Source organism: Haliotis rufescens, unplaced genomic scaffold, assembly GCF_023055435.1.
Source record: "Haliotis rufescens isolate VD_foot unplaced genomic scaffold, xgHalRufe1.0.p SCAF_9, whole genome shotgun sequence".
Taxonomy (NCBI): Eukaryota; Metazoa; Mollusca; class Gastropoda; order Lepetellida; family Haliotidae; genus Haliotis; species Haliotis rufescens.
Genome location: NW_025964383.1, coordinates 38,741,274 through 38,753,375, shown reverse-complemented (window position 1 = coordinate 38,753,375; position 12,102 = coordinate 38,741,274). Strand labels below are relative to the sequence as shown.

Genomic DNA, 12,102 nt, shown 5'->3' with positions numbered 1-12,102 from the left:
GTATTTTGCCAATATGGAAGATGTTTTATTCATGTTTACATAAGAACTTAAATATTGTAATAATGGTTATATTTCTAATGTTATCCTTCACAGAAACCTTGTCGTAGGAGACGACTAACGGGATCAGGTGGTCAGACTTGCTGACTTGGTTGATGCATGTCATCCAATTGCGTTAATCGATGCTCATGATGTCAATCACTAGATTGTCTGGTCCAGACTCGATTATTTACAGACCGCCGTCATATAGCTGGAATATTGCTGAGTGCGGCATTGAACAACAAACAAACAAACAAAGAGAGTAAACTGAGCACGTCACCACTGGCTAACAAGCCAACCATGGGATTTTAATCGTTATGCATTATATGACGGTTGCCATTGACGACATTGCCATATAAGTACTCTAACAATAAGTACCAACTATTATAAGTCATGACAAAGTCATCAGAGATCGGAGATTTTATTTACTTAGATAAATTCATGGAACCAGGGTGCAACCTGGTTTTCATGTCAACATGCATGTGCTGCAAGTTAACTCAAGTTCCTTAACTCGAGCCTTGTATAATATTTTAGCAAATAATCATGGGTCATCGGACCTATCTCATTCAGACAGGAAAACAATTTGTGATTCTTATTCATGAGCATGATTATCAGGCTCGGTGTTAATAAAACAATTAAAATGATTCGGTTTCTTTTTCGACATTCCAGATGTTCCGGGACGGTGGATCCATAAACAAAGGCATAAAACGAAAACGATTGAGACATTGTCTTTGTCAGTAACGCAAGCAATATCGCATCAGGGACAAGGAATGGGGTTCACCATAGGTAAGTTGGCAGGACTTGAACACATTGTGACTGGGAAACACATGAACCACTAGGCTATGCAGTTGAAATGGATAAATTCCAAGGACAAAACCATAATCTGTGAGTGACTAGTTCACCAAACTTCACATAATGTAGTCACTGCATTACCGTATTCGACATAATAAGCGCCCAGGGCGCTCTCAAAATTAGAAATACGGGGCTCTTATTAGAATATTATTTTGGTGAAAAACAACAGAGTTGAAAGATCGTAAATTTTGTGGTTTATGCAGACAGTCTGAAATGTTTATATACGACAGATATATATTTTCCAGAATTTAACTGCCCATAATTAAGGGTGCATATAACAAACGTATTATGCGCGAATAAATAGTCTTGTGTACATTCATCAATCGGAAGGGGTGCTAATTGGGATTGTTCAATAGCCAGTATATTAGCAAATATCGCCGTGGGCGCTTATTAGAGCGGGGCGCTTATTACGTCGAATACAGTATTTAATATTTATTGTGATTTCTTTTTAAGAAATTCTGCATGTTTGTATTGTATTCACAAGTACACTCAATCATGCACACGCCTTCTGTGATCAGCATCACGAGTGATGGATGGAAGTAGTCAGTTTATCATGTATATATTTTCCAAGAGTTGAAATATATCTGTGTATAAAAATATTCCGGGAATATTCAATCTTCAGAATACCTATCAGCTCTGAATATTATTCTCTCTTTACATAGAGACACACTTATAAATCCATGTGAGAAATAACGGTTTGATTCCAGTGAGAAAATGTAATTACATTATTAGCCTGACAGTTAACTAAATGGCAAATTTTGTAGCATCTGTCACAATTTGAATTTCATCAAAATAATTTTTTAAAATTCAGAATAAATAATTTTGTTGTCAATGATATATACAGGAATGAGAAATAGATTTTGTTAGTCATGGGCAATAATCTGTAATGTAACATTGGGGGCACTTCACAAACTGATCTTAGTGCTATGACTGTTGTAACTCAGATACTTATACACAATTGTGGTGCTAAGACGACTTTGTGAGACTGGATCCTGACTGACTGATATATGTGTAAGAATTGCAGTTATATAAAACCTATCAACTTGTTTACTGGTTCATACGGAGGGGATCTAAATCTAAATATTTAAATATTGAACACAGAATCACACAAGCTGCTTCTTCCCTGACCCGTTCCACAAACTGATCTTGGTTCCCAAGACTGTGGTAATGTCCTTCATCTCACACAGATTTACAAGAGTCGCCGCGCTAAGACGGTCGTAACTTGGATCCTTTAACATAAGTTTACAATAGTTGTAGCACTAGATTTATGATATTCGTCAAGCCAAGACTCTGAATTTCCATTACTAGTATCTAACAATTATAGTAGTCTTAGCACTTAGATTTTAATAACAGTCAGATCTCCAACTGTCTAACAATTAGAGCAGTCTTAGCACTTAGATTGTCATAACTGTCAGATCTCCCATGTTTTAACATAGATTTACAGTAGTGGTAGCGCTAAGACGGTCATAACTTTTATTCTTTAACATAGATTTATGATAGTTTTAGTGCTAAGGTGACTTTCTGGACCAGGATCCTGCCCCTGATAACATACCGCCAGCCTTCACACGGCTCCACACTCTACAGTGTGTCAATAACAACATCACACAACACTGAAATACAAACTATAAGCTGAAACCCGTTGTCAGCTTCAACATAATGCTCGGAAGGCAGGCAAGAAATAGTCCTTCAATAATAATCAATAACTGATATGACTTGTTCAATTTTTCCCCCAAATATATCAAAAGATATACATACTAGTACAGTAGAGTTAGAACTCTGAAATTGTGTTCAGTGTAATTTCTCTGGTTCATGTATTCCGTCATCTGCAGTGTAAATATTTTGAAAATAAATATTGTCACACACAAGGTACTGTTGTATTGTGGTTTGGAACACATAAACGGTTTCTTAATCTCATTATAATCAGGACTTTCATGCTGATAGGACATCTCTCTGCGTGAAGATTTGAGCTCACCTACACAGAGAGTGAACCAGGGTCGAACTTGGACTGACCAGTCTAAATGAAGGATGCATGTGTTCTTGAGTCAATCAGATGTCAGCTTTTGAAAACAATTTCAGCTTCATTTCTTTCTCACCTTGATTTTGATATTTAAATTTTAACACTAGAAACACGGAACACAAATATTCTTTGATGTACTCCCTTTTGGGTGTAGATGCCATGGCTTTCAGAAACAGCCGAGTGCAAAACACATCAGCAACAATATATTACGTGCTTTTCATTTTCATTTGGAACAGACTGGTTAATTTTGTTTTCAAGATCCAGAAATCGGAATGCTGGTCTAAATATTTTGCTAATTTATACTGAGAATTTAGAAGCCTCTGATTCTGATTAGAAAGTTCACCCTATGCGACATGCTGTGAAGGTGTCTTGAGATCTTCATGCAGAAAGGTGGCATGTCGGAGTGAAGATCGGATTATACTGAGACTGATGTTTTCTCTGAGTTGGTGGTAGACAGCCTGTGAAAGCTGTTGTTCATGTGAGGCCGATCTGCGCCAAGCCCACGTCCTTCAGGTCCCGGTAGGCCCAGGTGAGGCAGTAATGGCTGAATAGCTGGTGCATCAGCTCCCGCTCGTCCATCATCTCAATACGCTCAATTCTGCAGGCACAGAACAATAAACACAATGATGATAATGATAAATACATACCCACGCACACATCCATACATACACATCATCTCAATACGCTCAAATCTGCAGGCACAGAACAATAAACACAATGATGATAATGATAAATACATATTCACGCACACATCCGTACATACACACACCTCCACATATCCATCCACACCCACCCCACCCAAATATCCATCCACACCCTCATACATACACATCCATCCACACATCTGCACTGCGAATTGTCGGCTTAGATTGGTTGTTTGTAGTTTATTGCCACATGGAATTCCGTAAATAATCGAGTCTGAAACAGGCAATCCAGAGATTGATATCATGAGCATCAATCCACGCAATAGGAATATGATGACATGCATCAACCAAGTCAGCGAGCCTGACCTCCCAAACTTGTCAGTTACCTCTTATGACAAGCAAAGTCGCCTTTTACAGCAAGAATGGGTTTCTGAAGACCTAGTCTTCCCCAGATCTTCATGGGTCGTGCAGCTTAGAACTACGCACAGCGGAACTGATTGAATCACATATATTAATAATGAAAAAATCACTGTTTTTATGATTATATTGTGATTAATAGAACTATCTCACCTCTGTATCTCAGCCTGTGGAAGACAGTTGTACACAGTGGATATTTCTAAGGAGTCGGCACTCGTCCACCCATTGGAAGTAAACCTGCAAACAAATAACTCTCTACTTCATTCAAATATCGATCAGATTGTCTTGAGTGGGTGCAGCCATTTTGTTTGAAGCAAATGCAAGTGATATGAGAGATGGAATCTGATTGGTCAACAGGAGGGACATAGAAGGGACATAACTCGTAATAGCCAGTTATGGCACCATGATCGAGCCAGTTTGGCAAGGGTGGAAACTGGACTTTTACAGTCAGTTAACTCCCTTGCCTCAGGAAGATGCTTCCCCCAATGGGTCTAGAAGGAGGACGGGGCATGAGTTGTACACACCTCTTCATCTGAGTGTCCAGACTTGCACAAGCTGAGACGCCGTGGAGGTAGCAATCTCGGGTCTTCAGGTTGTCCATCATCACCTGGCCGAACCTGTCCGTCATGTTCACCTGTAGAGGAGAGTCACACTGTCACAGTCACAGGACGTACATCCTACCAAGGTTTTCCATTTCAAGTACACCCATTGTATAGCAGTGTGTGATCAATCGAGGGAAGATAACTCTTCCACTAATACACTATTATCTCCCCTACATCACCTGTAGAGGAGAGTCACACTGTCACAGTCACAGGACGTACATCCTACAAGGGTTTTCCATTTCAAGTACACCCATTGTATAGCAGTGTGTGATCAATCGAGGGAAGATAACTCTTCCACTAATACACTATTATCTCCCCTACATCACCTGTAGAGGAGAGTCACACTGTCACAGTCACAGGACGTACATCCTACAAGGGTTTTCCATTTCATGTACACCCATTGTATAGCAGTGTGATCAATCAAGGGAAGATAACTCTTCCACTAATACACTATTATCTCCCCTACATCACCTGTAGAGGAGAGTCACACTGTCACAGTCACAGGACGTACATCCTACAAGGGTTTTCCATTTCATGTACACCCATTGTATAGCAGTGTGATCAATCAAGGGAAGAAAACTCTTCCACTAATACACTATTACCTCCCCTACATATATTCATATTTGATACAAGAATCTGAACAGGATATCTGTTTTGATCATGAAAAGTGACAAACAACTGTACTGAAAAATGCACCATAGCTCACCTGGATATGTAGTCAACAGCTACAAAATCAATAAAGACAGCCACTTGTAAACAAGAGTGATTTAAAGTTGCTGTAAGCATTGATATCCAACTATTTCTGCATAAATATTGAGGATCAATAACTAATATTAAAATCCTACTGATTTGAACAAAGTTTGATGACATCTTCTTCAGTCTGGCCATTGCTCAGGAGAAGTTTAGTGCTAAATATGCATTTTGGGAGAACTTGTCAAAACAAGGGTAGAATTATAAAAGTTGCGAAGAGTGAAACGATGCTGAGTCCCACTTCCCGCCTAACTAAACATAAAATTCATTACATCCTTAACATAAATGGATGAGTAATGGCCATTAACATGACAAATAGGTTAAGTCAGGTGAGCTAAAAAAGAGAATTTTATCATAGCCTTTCTGTATTTTGAATTACTTTTTATCACATTAAAAAAAATGTTTTCCCCTTCAGTAAATTGAAATACTTCGAAATGAGTAATTGAATGTTTTATCTGTCGTAAAAAAATTAAAAATTTATTAGACATGTTCATGATGTTTGATAACATATTTCTTAATCCTAGAACATAGAACATAAAAACAAAATCTGATCTTTTACTTTTAATCACAATAATCACTAAAACTCATCTTGTTTCCATTTAATGAACAATCCCAAAAAAATTCTATCATTACCTGTTATTATTTCTTTCACACCACAGGCTATCATAAGCTTAGTTTGCAAGTCTGAGCTCAATTTTAGCTTGCACTTAACACAGGTCGATAAAGCTGCAAATAAAATATGACCATTGTCTGACCTGCTCATAATTAATAAAGAATGCTGTATTGAAGGTGTCGGAGATCCAGCGAATGAGGTGCTGAGATCGTTCCGTCTCTATGTACACCAGGACACACTCGGCCAGGAAGAGTGTGGGCAGGTCCTTGTCCAGCTTGCACTCCGTCACCAGCTTCTTCTCCAGCTCGGGGATGTTCTTCAGGTTGGCCGCCACGATGTGGTAATCTGCTGCGTGCATCTCCGTCTTGCTCACCATGATCTCATCATCTGAAGGGAATCAACATGTCTGTTGTTTAACGCCACTCGACAATATTCCATCTGTATGACAGCGGTCTGTAATAATCGAGTCTGGACCATATTGACCGTGACTGACATTATGACATCGATCTAAACATCTGGGATGCGATGACATGCATCAGCTAAGTCAGCTAGCCTGACCTCCCAATCCTGTAGTTGCCTCTTACGACAAGCATAGTCTCCTGTTACAACAAGCATGGGTGGCTGAAGACATATTCTAACCCAGATCTCCACGGGTGTTAACAGCGTTCGAAATACCTGCCTGCCCGACCGTCCGAGACGGGTTGATTTCAACTCGGGCTGCCAGATTTTCAAATCCCCCTGCCCGACGGTCGGGTCATATTTCATAGGTGAAAATATTCTAAATATTTCCCGATGATAAGCATTAATTCACATGTAAAGAAGAATGATAAAATGTAACCAAAAAGAAATCCCGTTAGCTTTTAGACAACCTAACATTTAGCGATGCGCTTATGCTACAAGCAATCAGTTTTCATATTTTTAATTAAATTATCCTGAGAAACATATGATTATAGTGGGCAGGCAGGTTTTGGTCAGGGCTGGCAAGTATTTCAGCTAGCCAGTCCTGTGGTCTGGCTGAATTTTTTGGGAGTTTCATACCCTGGTGTTAATGAACACTTTACAAATTGTGTACATGACATACACTCCATGTCTAGAAGGCCCCGCCAATCATCACATACCACCCGGCATTTCCAGTACGATACCAAGTATACTACTCAAAAAGAGTTTTGTCTCGCTTATTGTGAGGTGGTGAGGTGAAATGGGGTTTAACGTCGCGTCCAAGATTATTGCACTTATATAGCGACGTGCATGCACGTGTGTGTGTGTGTGGCTGCTTGTACTAGTCCGGACTGATGCCGATTTATAGTGCTAGCTCACTGAGATACCATGCCACAGTTTAACATGAATACCCCACTCAGACACAGTATACTGACTCCGAGCCGACCGGTCCTTGTTTTAGCCCCTTAATGCCGAGCGCCAGACAGGGTAACAACAAGTACCATCTTTTAACGTCTTTTGGTATGACGCGGTCGGGGATCGAACCCCGGACCTTCCGCTCTCCGGGCGGACGCTCTACCATTAGACAACGGAGGCGGTCTCTCGCTTATTGTAACTGACACATGTTTATCCATGTTGTGGGCTGTCAGAATGGATATCCAACTATTTCTACATGAATATTGAGAATCAATAACTAACATAAAAATCCTAATGATCTGAACAAAATTTGACGTCAGCTTCCTTAGGTTGGCCATTGCTCAGGAGGAGAAGTTTACAGAGCAACATCTGACACATTTTGGGCAGCACATGAACAGAAGAAAATTCAAAAGATGCCCGATTTTACGCCAATTTAGCAATATTCCAGCAATATCATGGCGGGGAACACCAGAAATGGGCTTCACACATTGTACCCATGTCGAGAATCAAACCCGGGTCTTCGGTGTGACAAGCGAACGCTTTAACCACTAGGCTACCCGACCGCCCCCCTTGAATGATGACGAAAAAATACAAATGTCTCTAATGATCTATAGTAAACAGTTCTTGTTAATACTTGTTTTACAAATAAGAACTTTGATTCATTTAACATGTAATAAAGAGACTGAAAATACACAACCTTCCGATGATATCTTCTCTATAAGAGCTTTCTTTGTTTTGATGAAATGACATTTTCTTGAGGTAACCGGGGGGAAGTCGACTTCCACGAAACTCTTTGGTGATAGTGCTGCATCCTTCAGCTTCCAGTACGTTGTGTCGAACCCCGCCCCCAGGTTGACAATCTGGCAGTTGCACTGAGTACTCTGAAATATACACATTTCTCTACATATATTTACGCTTTCATCATATAGCAGATTTTGTTATTGACGTCATGAAACAATCCAAAAGACTTGATATCACATTCTGATAAATATGTACATGAGGAAACCCAGCATGTACTTCTTTAAATAAGCTCCAGGCAACAGGCAATGCCTACTAACTAAATTATTGCCAGAGTTCCTGATAATTTTGGGGCTTCCCTATATGTGTGTTTGTTTACGGAATATCTTTGTCACTCTATCCTAATTGAGGGGGATCACTCTTGAAGTGTAGTCATATGCTGTTTGCGAAGTTACTGCGGGAACATGTCATCGTGAAGAGCAAGGAAAATGAAAAAGACGATTAAGATTTTGTTGTGAATATCCATTTTCCTATATACATTTAGTCAATTTCCAAGAGAAATATTCATTATATTTGTAGAAAGTATTTAACATGTTTAAATGTCCAAGTGAAAGTGCTGAAATTACATGCTCCATAACTGTCTTCCATAACAAACCTATTTGGGGGTGGGTAAGGAAACCTGCGCAATTATGGACGGTGCGAGACATCGGCTTTCTTTGGCTGATATGTAAACTTGTTTACTCGTGTATCTATCTTGTGGTTCTTAGCAGACATACTGTACCTGCTATTTGAACAAACAACCTTTCATCTTGACACCAGTAAGAATTAAAAATTTCAGAAGAATCTGTGATCAAATTGAATAATGTTTGCCTCATGATTTTAATGGGGAAATTAGTGAATATATACCTGGCATAGCAACATTAGCATGTTCTGTGCCATATGCTAAAGAAAGTACAAAGACCGCCATCAATTTATTAAGTGTATGCTCATAACTTACAGAATGAAATAGCTGTAAAAATGAGAAATGATTTATAGGCTGGAAATCATAGCTATGGATTCTGTTCAGCTATTACTATCCAACATGACTGGTGACTTACAGTTACAAATCCCTCCAACAGTAAAGATCTTTAGTGCATTTGGTGTTTATACCAAACGTAGAATGGTTAGAAACAACTACTCTGGGTACCATTGTACAAAGCAACTTTAGCACTACGACTGTCGTAAGTCTATGTTAATGAATGGGAGTTACGATCACCTTAGCGCTAAAATCGCTTTGTACAACGGCACCCTGGGCAACAAATGACATCCGCTGGTAGCCAGAAGTACATTAATTAACATTGAAGTTTGTCAGTGATAGACTTGAATAATGACCTTGACAGACGAAAGAGTGACCAGTCCATGTTCCAGTCTGCAACATCTCTAACATTCTGACTGTTACCATGGTTACTAATCATGTGTCCCAGGACATGCTATCCTTCCAAAATGGCCTCCATTATGTGGCAGACATGGGACGACCTGGCCTGAGACTCCACAAACGTATCTGCACATCTCTGTCAGTGACCAGCTGGTAATTATGGGATGTAGACTTTACATACTTATCAAGCTGTCCTCATGATAAGCTTTACAATGAGTTTGACAATATTCATGTCGTCCTTTAGCATTACATGATCACTGAACGGAGCAGAAAATTCAGAATTCATTAAGATTGTACCATGGAATGTCTTTTGTGTTATAGTCTTTAACTTCAAGGTCCCATTCCCTTCTTATGAGTCCTAAATAAAACTTTTAAGTAGTAGTATTTAAATACATCTGATGTTGTTTAGCTATGAAACTTGTAATAAGTAAACAAAAATGATTTCAAACCAGCAGCAATGGTTAAAATGATACTCTCTGTGAAGGTAATAACATTCATTCATAAACATGATAAATCCATGCCAACCACCATCACCACTGGTTACCTCTGTTAGTTTGTTGTTACTAGTGGTTACCAGTGTTGCCTTTGGCAGGGCTATCTAGGAATAATTGTGTCTGGTAACAATGGTAATAGCATCATGCCTAATCATGCTAATAGAGGATGATGCTATTTCTGCACTGGCTTTCACAAGATCAGTCAAAGTTCACATTAAAGATGTTTGTACAACCAATGAACAATGATGTAGTTGCTTTATTTACCTATAAGATTACCAAAATAGTCCATTAAGAACATATTTTGTTAAAAGTGGACCAGTAAACATAAACAGGTCAAGTTCCTATGCCTCTGCCACTATACTTAGTCATTTAGCTAAGAAAACAGTGCAGTGCAGGAAGAAATGCCTTGATCGTGTTTCCCGATGCAAATATAGCTTCGTCTCTTCAGCAATTTGTATCTATTGTACCTATGTATCAGAGACCAATGTACAATGGTGTATGTGTGATAGAAATAATGAACTGGAGCAGTACATGTGAATATGACTTTTTGTTTGTTTGTTGTTTAACGCTGCTCTCAGCAATATTCCAGCTATATGATGGCGGTCTGTAAATAACAGAGTCTGGACCAGACAAACCAGTGATTTACATCATGAGCATCGATCCACGCAATTGGGATAAGATGACATGCATCATCCAAGTCAGCGAGCCTGACCATCCGATCCCCTTAGTCGCCTCTTACGACAAGCATATTCGCCTTTTACAGCTAGCAAGGGTTGCTGAAGACCTATTCTACCCCAGATCTGTGAATATGATGATGTGAGAAGTAAAAATAAGCTCATGTTATGGTATGTATAGAGGTTAAACAAGCCATTTTCTTTCCATATAGTGAACTACATGCTTGTAATGAAGTGACAGATATATGGAACTGTTTCAATGGTCCTGGACATTTGCTGTATACTTTATCACATAAAAATGATGTATATAACAATTATGCTTATAACAAAATAATGGATATAGCAAACTTGCTTTGTGGTTCTGTATGTACAGATGATAACAACAATGTTTATGTTTATAATAAACTGTTAATCTCGTAGCTCCTCATGTGTCACCAATCAGCCTATCAGAACATCTGAGGCCACATGCGGCTGTTCAAAGCGGCAATCAACAATTGAAAGCAAGTGATTAACATTAAGTTGTGATTAACTGGATTAAGTCCTGACGCCTTGTCCTAAACATACATCCTCAATTGATAATAGTAAAAGGGTTATTAGGCTATATGCCTTTAGGTGTATATACATGATATATCTAGCTGAGTGACACACAGAGTGAGTGAGTTGGGTTTAACGCTGCTTTTAACAGTATTCCAGTTATATCGTGGTGTGTCAGCTTAATGTTAGAGGAAAGCCCGACGTGATGCAGGTCTCAGACATTTACCACTTTGGTGAAACCCACGAGCACAGGTATGGTGCTGACAAACCTAGAAACATAATCAGGGCGAACCGGGATTCAAACCCACAATCATAGGTTTCTGGCGTGTTCGAGTGACCCACAAAAGATGTACATGTGCACTTACACACTTTTGTTATTCATCAAGTAACATGAAATGGTCAATACTTGATCCAAGATGTCTGACAGTCGAAATGCTTAACATGCTTAATCGAACTACGGTTGCTAAACGAACTAAAATTAGTGGTCTCTTGGAGTTCGTTATAACCGTAGTTTACTTAAGTTTAGTGGAAATAACTACCATTGCTTACACCACAGATGGGATCATACACAACATACATTCTTCCAGAATTCTTAGAAAACATACTTTAAGGAATTTTTCCATCAAAATTTGGATAGATCGGACTCGAGCAAAATATCCCCTGTTGATTTCTGGTGCGTGAGTACTGAATCCTTTCGGAATAATCTGTGATATGTATGGATCTGTCCAGTAGCCCTTCTCGACAGCAAATCTTTTACACTGTGCTGCATCGTCATTTGTTGCAATGACAGCATCTTCGCATGCCATGGCTATATTTGTTTGATTATAGTCTTTTTACTGTTTGCAAGGAAATCCTAAATGACACTTCGTCGCCATGTTGTTTTGGGATTTATTCAAAGTTCGACGTTTTTTTAATCCGAGACAAACCTTTCCTGAAAAAAAATGTTTTGTTTCGATATTACCTT

At 39.1% G+C, this 12,102-nt stretch overlaps 1 protein-coding gene across 1 annotated transcript; it reads right to left on the bottom strand.

Moving 5' to 3' along the window:
* Positions 1 to 1,201: 1,201 nt before the first annotated feature.
* Positions 1,202 to 12,018, bottom strand: LOC124139560 (leucine carboxyl methyltransferase 1-like). Its single transcript, XM_046506733.2, has 6 exons — positions 11,744 to 12,018; positions 7,982 to 8,165; positions 6,074 to 6,318; positions 4,491 to 4,600; positions 4,120 to 4,203; positions 1,202 to 3,503 (listed from the first exon to the last, which is right to left on the bottom strand). The coding sequence occupies exons 1-6, from the start codon at positions 11,942 to 11,944 to the stop codon at positions 3,380 to 3,382; spliced, it is 948 nt and encodes a 315-aa protein (XP_046362689.1). The 5' UTR covers positions 11,945 to 12,018; the 3' UTR covers positions 1,202 to 3,379.
* Positions 12,019 to 12,102: the final 84 nt, after the last annotated feature.